The 21080-nt window shown below is 45.5% G+C and overlaps 1 protein-coding gene across 1 annotated transcript; it reads left to right on the top strand.

The window, feature by feature from the left end:
- Nucleotides 1-3569, top strand: LOC109302254 (protocadherin-8-like; the record flags this gene model as incomplete). The annotated part of the gene is made up of 3 exons (XM_019523817.1): nucleotides 1-1686; nucleotides 1858-2065; nucleotides 2513-3569. Coding segments are annotated over 3 exons (2268 nt in total), but the record flags the coding sequence as incomplete, so codon positions are not given.
- Between the last annotated feature and the right edge of the window lie 17511 nt (nucleotides 3570-21080).

Genomic DNA, 21080 nt, shown 5'->3' with positions numbered 1-21080 from the left:
CCCGACGAGGGCGCCAACGGCGAGGTGGTCTACGGCTTCGGCAGCCGTGCGGCGCCCGAGGCGCGGCGCCTCTTCCGCCTGGACCCGCGCTCAGGCCGCCTCACGCTGGCCGCACCGCTGGACTACGAACGCCAGCGCGCCTACGAGCTGGACGTGGAGGCGCGCGACCGGGGCGCCAGCCCGCTGGCAGCCACCTGCACCGTGCTGGTGCGCCTGACCGACGTCAACGACAACGCACCTGGCATCCGCCTCAGCCCCCTGGGCCTGGGTGCCGCTGGCCCCCCGGGGCCCAGCCTGGGCGCCGGCAGCAGACCCGAGCCCGGCCCCGGCGTGCTGTACGTGAGCGAGGCGGCGCCACGTGACAGCTTCGTGGCGCTGGTCAGCACCTGGGACCGCGACTCGGGTGCCAACGGGCAGGTGCGCTGCACGCTGCACGGCCACGAGCACTTTGCGCTGCGGCGCGCCTACGGCGACAGCTACGTGCTGGTGACGGCGGCCGCACTGGACCGCGAGCGCCTGTCCGAGTACAACCTCACGCTGGTGGCTGAGGACCTGGGCACTCCGCCCTTCCGCACCGTGCAGCCCTACACTGTGCGCCTGCGCGACGAGAACGACAACGCACCGCTCTTCGCCCCACCGCCACTTGGCCGGGTGGCCGTGCCCGAGAACAACCCCCCCGGCGCCTATCTTGCCACCGTGCTGGCCCGTGACCCCGACCTGGGCCCTAATGGCAAGGTCACCTACCGCCTGCTCGAGGCCCAGGTCGCCGGTGCCCCCGTCTCCACCTACGTGTCCCTTGACCCTGCCACTGGTGCTCTCTATGCCCTGCGCACCTTCAACTACGAGGTCCTCAAGCAGCTGGACCTGCGCATCGAGGCCAGCGACAGTGGGACCCCACCACTCTCCAGCACCACGCTTGTCACAGTGACGGTGCTGGACCAGAATGACAATGCACCGATCATTGTTCACCCAGCACTCAACAATGGCTCTGTGGAGATCCGGGTCTTCTGCAAGGCACCCCCCGGTTCTCCCGTGGCTCAGATCCAAGCCAGGGACGCGGATGATGGGGACAATGCTGAGCTCACCTTCTCCTTCCTACCAGAGCCATTGCCACAGCAAGAATTCTTTGCCATTGACAGAGACACAGGAGAGATCGTGCTGACAGGAGACATGTCCGAAGAGCTGGGACAGACATTCAAAGTCATTCTCACTGTGATGGACCATGGTCAGCCCCCGCTTTCCACCACAGCCACAGTCAGCTTCCTAGTGACTGCCACGGTACCCTCCAGCAGCCACGAGGTAGCCAAACCCAGCTCCTGGGAGGGGAAAGCTTTGCAATGGGATGTTCCTCTGATCGTCATCATCGTCCTGGCAGGCAGTTGCACCCTTTTGCTAGTGGCCATCATCACCATTGCTACCACCTGCAACAAGCGCAAGAAGGAGACCAGACTCAAGAGCAATGGGCCCTTGAAGGAGCAGATTGACATCTCCCACCTGGAGAAGGTGAGGCAGGAAGACGCCATCCCCAGGGGCAACATGTTTGAAGTACGAGCTTTTCCCAGCAAAGTGTCTTTCACCAGCCCAGAGTCTTCCCCAGCCACAGAGGAGGCCTCCTCTTCTGAGAACAATGGTGACAACGCCTGTCTTTATGAGGGTCAGAAAAGACTGAGAGGAACAAATGCAGAGGTAAGTGATATCTACAAAGATCTATTCGTGTTTTGGCTTGGGGACTTAAGAGGATGGCTGCTGAGGGGAAGGGAGGCTTTGGAGGAGAAGGGTCCTGGAGAAGTTTCAGGTATGAACATGTATTCACTTCTTGCATCTCCCACACACCCTATTCTTTCCCTTCTTTTCCAGCCTTATGTCTCTGCTCCAAGCTACAGCAAAGAATTGACTCCTCCAGTGCCCATTTGGAAGGGTCATTCTTTCAACACCATATCTGGTCGAGAAGCAGAAAAGTTCAGCGGCAAAGACAGTGGCAAAGGTGACAGCGACTTCAATGACAGTGACTCTGACATCAGCGGGGAGGCCTTGAAGAAGGATCTCATCACTCACATGCAAAATGGTATGGATTCAGCCCCTGATGGGGGTGCAGACCTGTTACTTGCTATAACCTCACTAAAAATCCTCCCCAGGAGGAGGAAAAAAATAGACTGGTAATTTGGTAATGGAGTTCTACAGGCTTTCCATGTTTTTCCAAGTCATTGCAGGGATGACATGCTAGCCCTTCTCTTGCATGCCAGTTGCGGCTCTCTACATGCCAGGCACATTGTGTAGAGTAGAAGAAGCTGGAGTGCTGTAATCCTTTTCCAAAAAATGCATCCTTCCTGTTGTGAGTCTGGGCTTGCCAACTAAATGCAATAACTGCAGCTTTCAGAGTCCCTCAAAATATTGCTTGTCAGTCTCCACAGTTTGTTTGTTTTTTTTAATGAGCTTAGTGATAACTCTTTAGTGATTATTCATGCAGTGATTAGTTTACTTTTTTTTTTTCCGGTTCTTGTTTGTATTTTAGGACTATGGGCTTGTACAGCCGAATGTAAGATCCTGGGCCATTCAGATCGCTGCTGGAGCCCCTCCTGTGGCCGATCCAACGCTCACTCATCTCCCCGCCCTCCAGCTCAGCTGTCCTCCTTCTGCAAAAGCACCTCCTTGCCCAGGGACCCCCTTCACAGGGACAGCTACTACCAGGCACAGCTGCCCAAGACAGTGGGGCTGCAGAGTGTCTACGAAAAAGTGTTACACAGGGACTTTGACAGGACAATCACGTTGCTCTCCCCTCCCCACCCTGGGAGACTCCCAGACCTTCAGGAAATAGGGGTGCCCCTATACCAAGCCCCATCGACCAGATACATAGGCCCCCAGAATGATGCCAGCGAGAAAGTTTAACTCGTCCTTCATCTTAGCGCACATGTACATACATCCACACTACCAGGTCACTCTCAAGAGCCCTTTAACTTATTGACCAGATACAGTGTTGTACATAGAAATATGCAAGATGTGCCTTAAAAATGAAGTTGTTGGGAAAGATTTCCAATCTCATTGGTACTGTTTGATATTGGCAAACAACAAACCGTTTGTAGCTAATGTAATTTTTATGAAATGTGCAGTATTTAATTTCAGGGTTTGTTTTTTTGGGGGGGGGAGGTTTCTTACTGTGCTCTTTTGCCTTTAGAAGCAAAGCACCTCCACCTGCCACCTCCACCTGCCATTTTTTGTAGTGTTTTTAACCTGTATATTGTGTAATGTAATGTTTGTATATAAAGGAAAAATTGTTATATTTTTTATATAATAAAAGCTTAAAAAATGAAGTTATTGCCAAAGCAACTGTCTGAAAGACACAAAAAAATAATATCCTGAATATTTAGAAAATCACGTAGGGGAAATTCCTCCTTTGTAATGTAATAACAACCTGAGCCACCCTATGTACTGAGTATTTTGCCTTGCCAAATGTGATTTGTATCTCTTAAGTTTGTGGTCTATTTCAAGTTAAATGTTATTTAATTACCTTTGGCTTCTGTAATCTGTCACTGATTGATAAACACACTAATAAAGGCTTTGTGATGTGTGTTGAGGGGTCTGCTGATGGGTTTCATGCTCCAAAGATTACAGCTGTCTATAGGTAAACCGGAATCTAGCCCTTATGAAGTGGGAGTGTCAAAATCATCTAGTCTTGTGGACTATGAGTGGCACAGCTCCAAACCATGGGCCAAATGAGCAGTGCAGGCCTAATTGCACCCACCTCCCTCCCCCCACCCCATGCCAGATCCAACCCCTGCTCAGGCTGGTCTGGAACACAAGCTGCATATGGCAGCCACTCCAGCTGGTTGGAGACTTGTGCTGCATGCAGACCCCGCTCACTGGAGCGGTTGTTGTGTGTTGCTCGCTTACCAGACCAGCCAGAGCAGGTGCTGGATCCAGCATGTTGTGGGATCTATGAGACCCTCCCCTCCCCCCCGCATACACATTAGGGCTGTGCAGAACGTTACTGTTCTGTTTTGCCTTGAGTTTCGAGGTTTTGATGGAACAGTGTTTCATATCGAATTTCATTCCTATTCAAAACAGCTGTTCCATTTTGCTTTGTCGAAATAGGCTGTTTTGATTCGGTTTTGACATTTCGCTAGATCGGCCGGTGACAGGGAGTCAGCCCAGTAGGGCGACTTCCCATCCTCAGCGCTAGATCCAGCTGGGGACCGGGAGTCAGCCCAACTCAGCTAACTGCCCAGGCCCCACCCAATCTAGCGCTGGGGACGGGAAGTCAGCCTAGCTGGACTGACTTCCCATCCCCAGCGCTATGGTAGAAACATTTCGAGGCTATTTCAAAAACCCTTTCAAAATGTGATTTTGTTGTTTCGACCTCAAAATGAGTTGAAACAGTGTCAAAACTAAACAGCTGGTGAAACCAGATCCAGCTGCTGGTATGGCCAGTCTGGGACCTGGGCTGCACATGCTGCCCCACCCAAGACCAGTTGCAACAGGCATCCCATGCAGTGCAGTCCCAGACTGGCTATAGGGAGCCCAGGATTCTGCCTGCAGAGGAGATCCCAGGTTGGCTCTGTGTGGGTGTTGTGTGCAGCACAGGTCCCAGAGTCAAGACTCATGGCCACCAGGAGCTGGATGATGTGGTCCCACAAACTGGATCCAGCCCATGAGCTGGATCTTTGACGCTCCTGCTTTAAAGAAATAACCTGGGAGGAGGACTGAAATATACTTTAATGAAAGTTGTACTTCTAGCGTCAACCCTTACTTATGTCAAGTAACAACTTATTCACATCCGGATGTGCCCCCAGACAGTTCAGTGAGCTGTTGTGGAGGAAGATGCTAGGCAACATCACTAAGAATAGCAGAAATTGGCCTTTATTGTTCATGGAATCAGTATGAACTCTTAACCAGATCATGAGCTGCTGTAAACCGGTATAGTTCTGTTGAAGGCAGCGGAACCCTACTGATTTACACCAAATGAAGATTTGGCTTTTAGCCTCCCTGACATAACAATGTTTTAGAATTTGATCTTGCAAACAATTATGCACAAAACTAGTTTTTGTTTAAGTGTGTAAGTTCATTTCAGTCATTAGGATACTCACTGCAGTGAAGTTGCTCACAGGTGTTTAGATCCTTGTTATAGGATATCAGTAGACACACACTCTGCAAGGGAAGAAAACCCAATGCATGCATGCATGTGTATGTGTGGGAGAGTGATAATATATCCTAATACATTTGTGATAACACCTTTCTTGGCAAGAGGCTTAAAAATATATCCCACTTCGAAGTTCTCTTATGATTTACTTTTTCAAACTGAGAACAGTCCTTGAATCTTTCTACTGAAGTCATAAATGGAACAGTGTTTAAGAAATACTGGAACTGCAAAACAAGCATATTTTTTGCTGACCCATTCTTCAAAAATGAGCTAATAGCTTTTAATACTTGGGTTAACATTTACAAAGGCTGTGCCATACTCTGGGTTAAGTTATACATTTACACATTTTTCATAAAACACTAATTTGTTAGAAACATTACAGAAGGCAAAGCGCATTGGGTTTATTTTGAATACGTCAGTGATAAGCATGTCATATTAATTATTAGCTAGAAATAGCTTGATTGTCCCACATAGTTTTAATAAGCTGTGAGTTAAAATTGCTAAACCATAAGGCCCACAAATGAAAAGCAAAAGCAATATCTCATCTACCCTTCATTCAGTGTAACATTTCTTCTCATTCACTCCCTTTCTAACCCCTACAGCCAAAATAGTGTCACCATCACTGTGAACAATTTAATGGGTAGCCTTAACTCTATGTTTTCATGTTCACATGTTCTGAGGATTAGTACAAACTTCATAAACCGCAATGTTGTTCTTCATATGACTCTGTAAGTAAGGGCATGTCTATACCACCTCTACACTGCACCCAAGAACTCTACCATAAAAGAAACCTACTTATACTTACCTATCACACATCAACTCATATAGCTGTTTTAAGGTGACCAACACTGCTCATAGGCTTGCTGTCTTAGGCATGTTCACTAGAATGTGCTCAGCACTGCTTTAAAGTGGCTACAATGCCTTATTTTCAGGCTGTGACACAAATAGAGTGAAAGTGTTGGGGTGGGGCGAGCTTCATAGCAGCAATCCTGGGGCCTGGCATAGAGGCAATAAATAGATATGCCCTAAATTAACATCAAAGGGCTTGATCTAAAGCTCACCGGAGTCTGTCCACTGACTGGATCAGGACTAGACTGTCAGTGGCAGCTGTGTGTATGGTTTTGTACCGTCTTTGGAGACAATGCCGAATGGGTATCTGTGCCATTTGGGATTGTTTAAAATCAGTTAGTAAAATGTATGCTGCAATTACAGAAGTGAAATGTGCATTGCCTCTTTATGGGTGATGTTAAGGTAGGGTGTTGGTCACTAAGGTGGGTAGAGCCCATCGAGCCATTGGACTGGCCAATCTTTCCATAACTCAGAACAGTAATTCTGAATGTGATGGAATGAGTTTTTGTGGATACTGAAAAATAACCTCTTTGTTACAGATGGAATGCAGTCGTACAACAGAGTCCACAAGGAAAGAAAAATACTGCATTGATATAACTTCCTTATCACACATTCCCATGCTGTTTCATTGTATGCTTGCTAGCCTCTAATTTTCTATTAACTGGATGTATATTATCACCAGAAATTACCTTTGCACAGCTTTAACACACTATTAGTTAGCCATATAAACACTAATTACCCACCTCCGGGGGGGAGGCAGGGAATGTTGGATTTCAGCCACAATGTCAGACACTGAAAAGTTTTGTAAGCAGCAACTGTTGCCCAGCTCACCTAGACAGTAATCAATAGCTCCAGGCTGTGCCACTGGAGAGCAAGCAGTCTCTCAGCCTGAAAGCCCTGCCAGGATATGGCAGAAGTCAGGAAAATGTTCACAGAAGAGAAAGTTGAGATTAACACCACCATTGAAAGGAACACCCCCAACCACTGGGCAAATGGACTAAAACATGAAGGGGCCCTCCTCTTCTGTCCAGCACCTGCTACTCAGGGGTTCTTGCCTGACAACAGTTTTGAGACTTGCACTTACCTGGGTACACATATACTGGGTGACATACTTGTTCAGCCAGAGTGCAACCTACTGTGCATGCTTGTGGGTGCTTGTGTGTCCATACTGCACATGGAAGAGGATCTCAAACTGTGCCCAAGTACAAAAACAACAGTTACACAGCTGGGTAAGTGCCATTTGAATGTGTGACGTGAGTTAGGATTCTTCCCTTGATGCCTCACAGTTAGTCACCACAGGGACTGCGGGAAAGATCTGGCTGTGATGCACTTTAACTTAGTATGGGAGAAAGGATTAGAGACTCCACATGTCCAGCAGGAAGTAAACCTTGTCTCTGCCCAGCCACAGCAATACACTGACTTTTCTGCTTCCCCTGTACTTTTGAAGTGGAGGGTCAACAGCCAGCAATATTTTCCCCATTTATGTTCCATATGTTAGAAGCTGCATAGATTCCCTGGCAGAGTTATTATGCTCTGTGTGCTTGGATTTACAATCAGTGTCCAGGGTTCCTTGAGTTTTGCTGAGCATTTCATGCCACTGACCCCTGAGGGACTCCTGGTAGCAGAGCTCTGTCTGAGAGGCGTAACATAAAGCCCCAGCACCCAGCAGTTGACAGGCTCCGTAATGGGAGTCGTCAGGGGACAGGTTCATCCCAGCCGCGTCTCTTTGGCTCTAGGATGCCCTAGCTCTCCATGGTCCTGATTTGATCTCTTCCACCCTGCCCTTCCCAGAACGTCCCCAACATAGACCAGGGTTTTCTAGGAGGACAGCGTAGAACTAGCTTTGTGCCTAGCAAGGAACACTGGACACAGGAAGGCCTTTCTGTGGCTACAGCACGGTGGCAAATTCCCACACTGTATCAGTAGCTTCCCTTCAACAGCTCCCAATCCCTGTTCACCCAGATCCTCCCCACCACCTACCCCCAAGTATAGCATCATCACTGCAGCAGTTATAAAAGGGGTCATGGGGCACCTTGCAGCAATTCTCCAACCCTTTAAATTTCTGGATATGAAGGGTTCTTGGGAGGAATTCTGGTATCCCTCTACAAAACCCATGCCTTCCTTTCTGTTGCCTTTAGATCCCAGAATGTACATGAGAGAGATGGAGGCCTTCTCTGTTGTGCATCAGAGGAGAACTATTGGGAAAACCCAAGTCTAAATGTAATCGGATTTTGAGGCCTTTTTTGTTGCTGTTTTCCAACCCCTAGCTTTTCCCCAAGAAACCAGCTGTGTCCCAGGTTCTCAGCAGCTTCTTAAGTCATGGATCCTAGTGGCCACTAAGAAGTACAGAACCATGAATTTATTTTTCTATCTGTGCTCATGGGTACCCATCCTGCATTCACTAAACCACCACAGGAACTTGAAAGCTGAGGCTCTGCCTGACAGTAGTTATGATAAACAGAATGTGGGTCTCCAAATCTGGGGGGGTCCATTCAATGGTGATGTTACTCTCAACTTTAATTTTGGGTTAAGAATGTATAGATCTAGCTTTTTGGGGGGGAGGGGTTCTGTCTGAAAAAGACCTCCCAGAAGCCTATGGCCTATATTGGATGTTTGTCAGGTCATAAGGTAGTCTTGATTCTCTCCAGTTTGCCTTCTCTAACCCTTAAGCATGTAGCAGTGGCACCCAATTTACTGCTGTAGGGGCACCATTCAGAAATTGTGACTTCACTCTTGGCCACTGGCCCACAGCTGAACCAGTTCATCTTCTGCACTGTCAGTGTTGCCTCTGGCTCTAAGGGAAGTAGGGGAAGCTTCTGGAGGAGCTGGCTTAGAGGCCAGCGGCAAGAGAAAATACCCAGAAGTTGAGAGGATTACCCTCCCCCTACCCTTGTCCTTCAGAGCCATCTTGTGCAGGGACCAAACAAGGAAAATATTTCTGCAGACACATCTTAAACACACTTTATGTCTTCAGACCAACATGGCTACAACCACATCCTCAGACACACCAGCACTTAAACTAAACAGTCCCAGTAATGCCTTGAAGTTTGTAATAGAGAAGGGTAACAAGAAGGGGGCTATTAAATATATAATGATGAAGTCCAACAGAGGATGGGAATGAATGAAAAAGAAATAAGGAGCACAGCTGGTGCTTTGCAAAGAAAGACAGTGGGAAAACAGCAGAGAAAGGGAATAACAGCAACCAGGGAAGAGGAACCAAGAGGGAGAAAGGCAAAAGAAAGCAGGGAAAGGAAGGGAAGCAAAGTGGGGAGTGAAGAGCTGCCTGACTTTGAAGGAAGCACCAGGCCAGAGGAGAGGATTAGTGAGGGAAGGGAAAGCAGAATATCCAGCTTGCTTCCCACCCTGCTGTAGTACAAACAGGCTGCCCTACCTACCAAACTGGCTCCTTAAAAGCCACCCACCTGTACCCATCATGCCCCCAACAGCACTGGCTGCAGCAGTCACTCATGTTGGCCTGCCAGCCCAACCCTCCCTTCTCTGCTCCTTTGATACTGAACTCTGCTGTGCCTCATTGATATTTCCTTTCTGGTCTCAGCAGCTTCTTGTCTGAGTATGAAAAGGGGAGGGAAGTTGGAGCTACCAGAGAGGAGCAGGGAGAAGAACCAGCAGAGACAGCATAAAGAAGCGTGGGAGAAGACAAAAATGGAGCAGAGAAAAGAGAGACAAAGTGTAAGGTGAAAGGTGTAAGGGTGTGGGGAGCTGTCCCTTTAAAAGGATCTATCTGATCCAGCTGTAGTGTAGTGCAGAGGCTCATGTTACACAAAGTTAAACCTCAAATACTGAATAAAACAGTTCTCCATCAAACTACTTGGCTCTGAGTGATTGCTAAACAACATTGTAGGGACATACATCAGTAACTGCCATGGTATGCTATTTTGAGCAATGCCTCTGAGTGTAGACAGACAGGGTAAGATATTTGGTATACAAATGAAATGGCTGGAACTCCAGCTGTCTGGAAGTCTGCTTGTTTGTGTCTGTAGCTGTATTTTTTCCCTTTAATAAATACTCCTGTTTAAGATAGAGGATAATTCTATATATTATCACAGAGCCTATTCACCAGTGCATAATGAGTGCCAGGGCAGTAGGGGCTAGACAAAATGGGCTGGAGCCACTGGGATTTAGAAGAAGAAGAGAACAAAGTATCTCCTGGACAGAGCTCCTTATCAGTTTTACAGTGGGAGAACATGGATTCTAAGGACTTACACAACTGGAGGTAAAACCCAGAGAAAATGGCTTGCTGTTCACCAGGAATGAACAATACCCTCTCCAGATAATGGACCTGAGAGCTGCAAATGTCTGACTTATTTTAAATCTATCCCCTGAAAAATAATCCCCAAAAGTTGGCAGCTCTGTAGGGACCCCCAAGAAAGGCAACAAATCATAATTTCTCCTACAACAATATTCTTCAAAATGGATCTCTGGGAAGCCCAGAAAACTTCTCCCTAGTCCCTCCAAAACCTCTGAAAAAATGCAAGTAGCACTTAGCCACTGCCTAAATAAAGTATCCATTGATCCTGAAGAGCTCTGTGCATTAGAATATGCTACTGATTTCATCTCAAGTTCATCTCATTGAACAGCCCCCTCTTCAGCATGCCCCAAAACCTCCAGTGAAATTGCCCAGAGCCCCCAAATATCCCTCTAAGCTTGGGAAAAGCAATTATAGAGGCATTTGATCTGTGTATGTAAGACTTGACTGGGCAGGGACCAGCCCTTGGATCAGGAGTGGGCAATTATTTTGGCTGGAGGGACACTTTAAGAATTTTGGTTAGCTGTTGCAGGTCAGAGGGCAGGGGGCAAACTGACCTGGCCTGGCATGGTGGGGGGAGGAGGGCAATTGATCTTTTCCTTGCAGATCATGCCCCAGGCCCAGGTCCCAGCCCTGCACTGTCACTGCCCTGGCCCCTGCCCACCTGCCCATCCCACTCCGGGGCATCACTCCCCACTTACCCACAGCCCCATCCTATATACCCAGCTGAGCACAACCTGTCCACAGGGGTCCCGGCCAGTCTCCACAGAGACCCTGCCCATCCGCTCTGTCCAGTGCCCCGGCCATGGGTGTGGAGCAGCCAGGCCAGGATGCCTGGGCAGCGGGGCCAGGGCTGACTGTAATAGAGACACTAGCAGTGGCAGAGATACTAGCGGTAGCAACTGGAAGGAGCCACCACTGTGGGCGCTGCCAGGAAATAGAGTCTAGCCACCGCGCTGTCCCCACCCCTGCCTTGCCATAAGCCCAGGAGCAGCAGGACTGGCCAACCACACATGCCACTGCCCAAGCTGCACCCCCACGCCTGGGCCAAGTGGGACTGATAGAATCCATTGGTAAGCTGGATCCAGCCTGTGGGCTGCACCCTGCCTTAGGTCCACAGAAGTAACTGGGAGGCTTAATTTCTTGGAAATATTGGGGCCAAGCAGTTAGTTTCAGGTAGGCACCAGATCTCCATTCTTGACTTTTTGTGTGCGAATCTAGTGGGCTCCTGAAGTATAGAAGATGAGACGTGCTCTGAAGGACACCTAACAGCATGGCACTATGCTAGTTCTAGTACAATAACATCACCTTGAGCGTGTCTACATGTGTCCCTATGGCGCCATTGTTACTGTGCCATCATTTAGTAGTTCCTTTTGGAAGTACTAAATGATAGCGTAGTAACAGCCCGTACTGCGCCATCCATGTGGTGCACGGTTATTTTTAGCCACTACATCGCTGTAGCAATGTGCCATACCAAGGGAGCACATTGCTACAGCAACAGAATCATGGCATCACAGTTTTTGCCTGCTGACACTATGTTGCCGTAGCACATTGCTATGGTGATGTAACATCACATGTAGATGCGCCCCTTATGTCATTCTTCGGTAGACCCTTTCTCACAGAGCACTTCATAAAGGCAGGGTAGTACGCTAGCCCTGCTTTTCTTGGTGGGCAACTAATGCACAGGAAAGCCAAGTGACTTTCCCAAAGCCACAAAACAGTTCTGTAGCAGAACTGAGAGTAAAACCCAGATCTCCTGTCTGATTCTGTATAAGCCACTGCCTTGCATTATGACTAAGGATAAAAATAGCAAGGTCCACTACAGAGAGTATGAAAGAGCAGGAGAAGTGCTTCCCCCTACTGCATCTGAAAGAAAAAAAGCCCTCCCCTGCCTATGGCATGAATCATCACTGTCTAGATCCCCATCTAGTCGTTGACTTGCCTTTTTTGATGCTGACAGGCAGGTTAAATCTAATGCCTTCCAATTCAAAAAGGCTTAATTTCTGTTCTGGAGGCTACTGTGGCTGAGGCTTTGTTTAATTTTATCTTTGCCATGTGACCCGGTTTTTATTGGGGGTTATTTATTTTGATTTTATTTATTTAACTGCAAAAACTGATTATCCATGTAACGATTTTAATCAATTATCTGCAGCAAAGAACTTCTATGCAACTTAATTAGCAAAGTTCTTTCCTGACCTAGCAATATCTGATTGCATCATAGAAGAGCTTAACTTTGAAATGGCAACACAGTTCATTAAAAATAACTAATAGCTGCAGGGTTTAAAGATGTAAATGTTCATTTTCTTAATGAGAAAAAAAAGGGCACGCAGACTCTACCTGTCTATATTCATTATACTGTGTCCACATGGGATGACTCACATTTGCAAAACTCAAGTTTAATTAACATGCTTATTTTACAATGATATTTCTCATTATAATAAATTAAATGTTTAAACAGCCAGTGCAAACATTTTGATCCGAGACAAAACTGCTTGCACAGTGCTAGTTTAAGCATTTAATGTATTATAATCCTTTGCATAATAAATGCCTTAGAAGTTGGTTTTTGCACCATGAAAGGCTATTTGTATTATTTCCTCTGGTAATGTTTAATCCAAGACAATCAAAAATGTTAGGCATGAACAAAATTGGACTGGAAGCAATGATGATAAATGAGATAGTAAAGGAATTTTCCTTCTTCTTTAGCTGCTCTGGAGCCCACAGCAGGTGCCAGTTCTGTAGTGAAGCTAAGCCCTGGCAGGCTTCATTGTCATTAAGAGATCATACAGAAATTAATCAAGGAGTGTATGTGTGTGCAAAGCCTGTTTTCATCTTATGATCTTTTACCCCCACCCTACCCCATCTGCCCTACTTCTGTTTCCTATGGGGACAATCTGTGGAGGAATTCTCACAGAATAAGTTTGCTTTATTTAAAACCCTGCAACCATCAACAGTTTCCCTGGGGATAATTTGATAGATGTAATTCTAAATGAGAGAAGCAGCATGAGAGAGCAGCAGCATCCCAGTGATGTGGGTTAGCTGTGAGGCATACTGAGGTCCTTGGACAGATGGTAAAGACTCTACTGTAGTGATTCTCAACCAGGACGCTGTGATATCCTTTTAAGTGTGCCGCAGGATATCACTCAATATTAACACTGTTAGGTGTGCAAACAACTGCACATGATTCACAAGACAAACCCAGAGGCTGTGTCCAGACATGTGTGAACGTTTGGTTCCCCGGGGACAACTAGCGGCAGCGCGCTTTGGCCACCTCTGGTTGTCCCCAGGGAATGCCTGTGCCATGCACGCCCTGGCACCTGGGAAGTTACCCTGGGTGGGGTAAGGGAGGCTAGGACCAATGCTGGGCTGGCCCCAGCAGCTTTACCTGGGGGGCAGTGGCAGTCCTGCTGCACAGAACCTGGCCAGCAGTGGAGCGCAGCTCCAGGTGGCCAGGCTTTGGTTTTGGGCAGCTCACTCTGCTGCCACATGCACCACTCTGCTTTTTTTCTCCATGGGTTTTTCTGATCCCTAGATATCCCTTGCAGCGCAGAGAACAACTAAATGTATGGTATGTGGAGCCGCAGATGTGTCTTCTGCGCCACATACCACACAGCCGTGCTCATCTGGACGCAGCATAGATTTCAGTAGCAGTCCACCATTCTGTCAAAACCATTCTGACCTGTTGGGTTCTTTGCAACAGAATGATTGTTTGATTATATTTCTGTAATCAAAAAATGATTGTGAGCTCAGAGGTGGCGTTTTCCGTGGGGTGCTTGAGTCTAGCAAGGGGTGCCCTGAGTCTTAGAGGCTGAGAACCACTGTCTTCATGTAAGGGGTCCTCAACCACTGAGGCTTTTAGTGACTGATAAGCCACAAGGTGGCGTCGAAGCTCTTGAAATCTTTGACCTGTTTGAAATGGACAGGCCGGAACCTGAAGGAAGTGAATCAATTTTTAATTCAGAAAAATGGAAATACAGATATCTTCTTTTAAAAAAAAAAGAATATAGCAGACATCATAACTCTTCAGCAAACCTACTACATGAAATCTGGGAAGTGAAAGCATTGTCTATGCTGGAAGCAGGACACTCTATGAGCTTACAAGAAAATTAACTTGTTTATCTATTCCTGACCTTGATCAAATGTAGCATTTGTGTGAAGTCCTAGGCTGCCAGTGACATCAGAAGCTCACTTTGGGCACCTATACATGAGCACAGAGGCTGCTCCAATGTGCTAAAATTCTAGTGCGTTGGAGCAGACTCAATTAATCGATTCTGCTGGAGCGTAGCAATTGCCACGCTACAGCAGCCTCCTGCATCTCATGTATCAGCCTTCCCATGCTTAAAAATGGCAGCGAGGTGCTTTATCTAAAGCTTGTCAAATGCGCTTTAGTTCAAGAGCCCCTGCCACCATTTTTTAGCATGGGAACACTGATACATGAGATGTGGCGGTGCTTTAATTAAAACAGCTCTCAGAACAGATTTAAATTCCTTCCCACTTTCCTACAATGTATCTTAAGTGCCTGGAGAGCTGAGGGATGATTCCATCTTTGTTCAGTCTGAGACTACTGACTGATGTGATTTTTGATGTATGAGAGTAGGATATATGACTACTGAAGCCATTGATGCCTTTCATGTAGACCACTAAACAACCACCAGAGGATATGGACTAAAAAGAGGCCAGACCAGAACCTGGGGTGATCTGGATAAAATAGGACCCAAATCCAAGCCAAACTATTGGCCCCTCAACCAACAACATTAAGTCTCTGCCATCTTGACCTCAGCTCTTATGATAAGCAAGGATCCTGCTTTTCTCTGGTACAAAAAAACCCAAGTTTTTGGATATAAAAAATAACCCAAAACCCACATTTTTGCAGGATTAAAATGAAATCTCTCTCTCTCTCTCTCTCTCTCTCTCTCTCTCTCTCTCTCTATATATATATATATATATATATATATATATATGTAGCTTTTCATTTTAATGATGGAAGAACATGGGTTTTGGGTATTTATATAACCAGAATCCTAGATGATATGGTCATCTACAATGCAATTTGCTGCATCTACATCCACTGGGACTAATTCTGATCAAGCCAAGTTCCTAATCTTTGATTGCTCTGTGAAGAACTATGCCCATTTGTAGCACCCCCCATTGTCAGACCACATTAAGGGAATTCAATAAGTCCACGGTTCATACTAGGAATGTCACAGCAGGCTATAGACAAGAGCGAATAGACAAATGGAGAAGCACAGTCCCTCCTCTGGTCCCACAGAAATTCCCTAGAAATAGTTCCAAACTTTGTGGAGTTACCCCATCCCAACAGGGTATCCAATGGAATTGCATTACCCCTGAGCTTGAGAATAAACGAAGGATCACATTTGATCTGATTTTCCCCAGGCAGGTCCCATGTCCTGTTCTGCCCCACTTGCTGACAGAGCAATAAGGAAGGTCCTTCTCCTGTGAACTTTTCTGCAAGAAGAGACAGCCTTGACCTTGCATTGTAATTTTTTGCTGGACCAACTGCAAGCCTCAGGGAACATTTATGCCAGAGTCCTTCCCTTGGTTGTAAAAAAAGGAGCAGACTCACAACATAAGCCTCTACCTTGGTATAACTTAGACAAATCCAGTGACCAAGGGTAGAAGAGTAGATTTACCCTGGTAAAAATAGGGTTAAAACAACACTGGTAAAAGTTACACCAGTGTAGCTGTTGTGTGTCCACAGTTATCCCAACATAGCCATTTCTCCAATGCAAACAGGCTATTCCATGCTCCTAGCCACTAAGCATGAAGGCATTTTAATTCTACCTACCATTGCAGCCCCTTAGGGTAACTGGCCCCATGTCTATTCCAGATCCCCGTGTCATTTACACTGGTGTTCAAAACTGATATAAAGAATACCCATGAAAAGGTATTATCTATCTAGATCCACAGATATAAATAGCAAGGGTGATGACATTTCTCAAATATTTCCCAGGCAGGATGATATATGCATAACAGACAAGTGCAAAATCTAGCTAGAGGTTAAATAAATCCTATGTTTGAAGCATGAGATCTCTGAGGTGTACAAAAGTACAGAGTGGGGAAAGCTCCAGAAATAGATGCAAGGAAAAGGATTTGGGCTGCTGCTTGGCTGGAGACCCCATTTTTTGGTTTCTATTTTTGCTGATTCTGGCAAACACAGACAATGCAGTATCATGCATTCATGTCTACTGAATGACCATAGAAAGAATGATCAAACAACAAGCTGTGAGATAGTTTGAGTAAGTCAAAAACTCAGCTTACCTTTTTAAGAAATGATAAAAGGTCTTGTCAGTATCACTCATGTATTCATTCTCCCTCTTCTAGCCTAAAGCCAAAATAGACTTGCACTGATGTAAATAATTGTAGCTGTCTGTAGCATTCTGGTGATGCATAAAAGCTGCTGAATTTGTCGGCATAGTCACTCCTGTTTAGTATATAATTACAAGGATATAATTAAAATTAAAAGGTAAATGCCTACAGGGAATCCAAGTATGTTGCAAAAGGCACTATCAAAATTTAAGCTGTTGATCTATTTAGGTTGATTGGTGATCTTTTTAGTGTTTAGTGATGCTGATCTATTTAGCCAGGTGACAGTGAACCAAAAACTAGTCAATGAGGTGTTTGAGACAGGTCAAATCAGTCTTCAGTGAAGAAGAACCAAACAAATCTCCCCTGGACTTGCTTAGGTTGAAACATCAAACTTATTAAAAAACAACAGACATTTAAATGTTGAGAATGTACAAAATTAAATTAAACTACAGAATAGTCACGATCTGAGAAATATTCTGCCAAGTGGTCCCATTTCTGTTTCATTTCTTTCTGCTTTACAAATCACTGCTTTTGGAAAAACTAAGCAGATTAACAAACTGATTGCTCTGGCTAGCTAACTAACTGGTAGTCAGGAGCAGTGAAAAGCCATTTAAATAGGTAGGATAGTAATGACAAAAATGCCAGCTGAGTTCAGAAAACTGAGGGTGCGGCAGTTCACCTCTGACATTCAAAAGGTGGTTTTATCTAGGCCACAGAATGCCTTAAACTATTTTTTTAGAGCCTTCAAGTGTATTCATCTATTAGTTCCTTGGTGTGCATATTAGTGTTTCTTTCCAGCAGGCAAAAAACTGAAACTTCTGCATGAGAATTTCATCTGTTTAAAAAGTCAACCCCCTTCACAAAAACCCTGTCCCCACAGTACATTCTGATATAATAGAAGCAAAATGCTAACAAATTCCAAATGTGTAGGTTTAAAAATAAAACACAAAGCTCTGTTTTTCCCTAGAAGGGTTTTGGGAAGAAAAGGGGGCTACAGAAGGTCTGGACTTTGATTTTTGAGTTGTCTAAAAAAAAATTGGTGGCCTGGGGTCATTTTAATCAGGTTACATGCCAGCCTCCAAAGTCTACAAATTAGCTACTGCTGGAGGAGATAAAGATGTTTTTATTTCCTGAAGAATGCAAACAGATTGTTGTGACATGTTCTCAGTCATTATGACAGATCAGATCCATTCTTTGTTCTGTGAATCTGGAAAAAAGTCAGCCACTTCAGTGATTCTTACTGAGATGTGAGTATCTCCCATTTTTTCACAGACATTGATGGAGTCTATAAACATCCATCTGAAAGTGAAGTTCATATGCAAAGGCTCTGATAAAAGAGATTGACCTTAATTGGGAAGCAAGTTTCCTTCACATTTTTAACAACCTCGGGGCTTCCATGGCAGTCGGATGAAAGGGAAGTTGTGAAAAGAAACAATCTGTATTTATGCAGAAAAACCATCGTATCTTGAGCTGTGCAGAAGATGACAAGAAATGAACTCATCCTTTTAAAAGAAGGATTAATTTGCCATTTCCTCACTGACTTTGTAAAAATTAAATCTTGTGAGTGAATTTCAAAGGGGCCATGAAAACTTGAGTTAGAAGATTCGACACAGCTTCAGAAGACAGAAGACCTGTCTAGTGTAAATGCTAATACTGGTCCATTGTGTAACTACAGACTCCAGTGTCCCGGTTTTGCAGTGGTCATCTCAAGACCCTAAGCCTCTATTTTGGGTGCAGAGGCTGACTTTTCAAGCCAAAAACTGAAGCATACAATTTTTTGAAACACATGGCCTCCCCCTTTCTCTGTGTCTCAGTTCCCCATTGGTAAAATGGTATGGATGATACTAATGTGCCTGTACCAAGTGCTTTTAGATCCATGGATGATGGACACAAGTTGAACCACTGTCATCAAGTTTCATTTGAGTTTTCTTAGAGGTTTTTCTTTCTTATACTGATGAACAGGAGATCCATGTGGATTTTAATTACTGCAACAAAGCATGAATAAAATTTAGAAAAAAGTAAATCAAAGGACACGAGGGTTACAAAGTTCAGGGAAAAAAGGAAGATTGGAAGTTAGGAATGCCAGAGGCAGCTATATGAGGTACATTCTTGACAGAATACCAACCTGAGTGTGAATTCAAGATAGCAGGCTACAACTAGATGACCAAGGCAACAACCAAAGGCTCCACGTTGACTTCAAACATGCCCCTGTGAAAGGAAGTAAGTAGGAGTAAAAACCTCTCCCCTAGTCCCCTTATAACTCTACACAGACTACGCAGAATTTGTGTGCAGGCCTATAGAAGTAAGTAGGCTCAGACCTACTAGTTGGCCCATTGGTCTCTTGTGAGATCTGCTGGATGGAAAGGTGCAGGAATGGCTGGTGGGAATGGGTGAGCTTTCACTCCATCCGGTGGTCAATTATTGTGCCATGGGAGAAAGAAAGAAGCAGGTGGGCAGATGTGACTCTGAGGTGTGTCTCAAGCACCTTGTTTCCTGGAGTTATTCTTGAGGGTAAAGCAGGTTATATGCCACCCATTGCATAGGACTGTGTGAAGTCCCAGTCTAGCCCAAAGGAAGCTAAGGAACTGTTTAGAGAAAATTGGATTAAAGTAAAAAGAAGATGCATACTGGCTGAATACCAGGAACTAGTCCCAAGAGGCTTAAATGCCCTGAAGAAGGCCAGTAACCATCATCCTTTGGAACTTCAAAATGAGGTTAGAGCAGACACTAGGAAATATACCATGGGGACAACCCCAGTTAGCGGGAGGAGAGACTGGATGGCCCATGAGAGTTAGAGTGGCTGTTTTTGTCCATTTTTAATTTCTACAATTCTGCAAGTCAAAAGAGGCTGAGATGTTCTTCTGATGCCAGCTACTTGCACCCAAAGGCCTTGCTGATGACAAAAAAATATCCCCATCTTCCACATTAGCAGAGTTTTAGGATTTTTTTTCTTTGACTTTCTGCCATCACCTCTTATGGAACCCAGGGCAATGAGGCAGTTCCATAATCAAGTTGTCAATAATTCATTAATTCCAAGGGACAGACCCCTGGAGCAAGAATCTTATTCAAAGTTCACCAATTAGGAGGCTTACCTTATAATTTTGCCTCTGCATAACCATTTTGAACCAAACATATTTCAGCTGTGCAGCCTTTTAATTGAATTGCTAGAAAGGCTGGGATATGTGTGGGGAGAGGTAACTGATTGTCCAAAACAGTCCTTCCAAAACACTCCTGCACACGACTCTACTTGATTTTGCTAATACAAATAAATCCATTGACTCTTTTCATTCTTCTTTCACCATTAGCTCCATTGACCCTCCTGCTGTCTGGTCTAATGACTAGATCAAAGGGCTACCAACCAGGGGCCTGAGATCAAATCTAATGAGCCTCCTGTCCAGTGTAGTTGACCCTCGGTACTTGACCTCTGTGCCTCTGTCAAGTCAGTTGTAAAACTAGCTAAAAAAGGGTGGATCTCATAAAAACCAGATGCTGCAGCTGAGCTGAGCCTCCAGTCCAGATGTTGGAAGTAAATAAAAATCAGTTATTTTAAATTCAGTCTGTGGAGATCTTGCTACGGTGTCATTACAGTGTCAAGTATTGCCAGTAAAAATCATTTCAGTGTTTGCCCCCCTATTTCAATGTCAAAGTAAAACAAAGTGATGTCAATGATGTCTCAGTTAAAACAATATCAGCCACAGTTGGGCTGACAGCACAGTACAGCACTCCTTACTCCTCATTTTTGTACCTAAGACATTTCAGCTCATGAAGCGGGGCAAGCAATGTGGAGAATGCTAGCGGCCAGGAACCCCACCAGCTAGGGGGAAGGGCTTAGAGTTTGTGGACAGCACTTTGGTGCTCCAATTCATAGGAACAATCTATGTTGCTAAGGCATCTTAGCAGACATTCAGTTTAAGCTGCGATCCCAACAATGGCTCCCCCTGCCATGCACGTGCATGGCAGGATATATGATTTTCAGATCAAGGATTAGATCCCCATTGCACCTTACTTGTAAGTGCAGGAGGAGCCCAAGATTATTATCCCAGGCTGCCCCCACACCAAGAAGTTAAAACACAAGTGCCAACAACCAGATGATTGTCAGTTGGGCACAGTAACTGGATCTGACACCAGCCCCAGTTGTGTTCCTGGCCCCAGCTGACAATCACCTGATTGTCAAACTCCTGCCCAGGGCACAGTTAAAACCCCATATGCCACTCAGCAGGAAGGCATATGGAGTTTTAAATGTACTGGTGCACAGGGACCCTAGGATTGGGCTGCCAGGACAGCTGTATCCCATGCTCTGAGGCTGCCCCATGCAGGATCCTGACATTCAGCTAAGTGTCAGGATTTGTCATGGGCCAGTCCCAACTGGCTACACGTTCAATTTAAGGCATGACACAAATGAACTACAAAGTTATTCCACCTTGTATGTGGAATAACTTTGGGTCTGGTTAAGAGCATCTACACATTCGTTAATGAGTCATAATTATGATGCATTGAGTACCTGTA

Source organism: Gavialis gangeticus, unplaced genomic scaffold (assembly GCF_001723915.1).
Source record: "Gavialis gangeticus isolate Ggan-Ray unplaced genomic scaffold, GavGan_comp1, whole genome shotgun sequence".
In the NCBI taxonomy this organism is placed as follows: domain Eukaryota; kingdom Metazoa; phylum Chordata; order Crocodylia; family Gavialidae; genus Gavialis; species Gavialis gangeticus.
The sequence above is the reverse complement of the archived record's forward strand: the minus strand, read 5'-3'. Positions and strand labels throughout refer to the sequence as shown.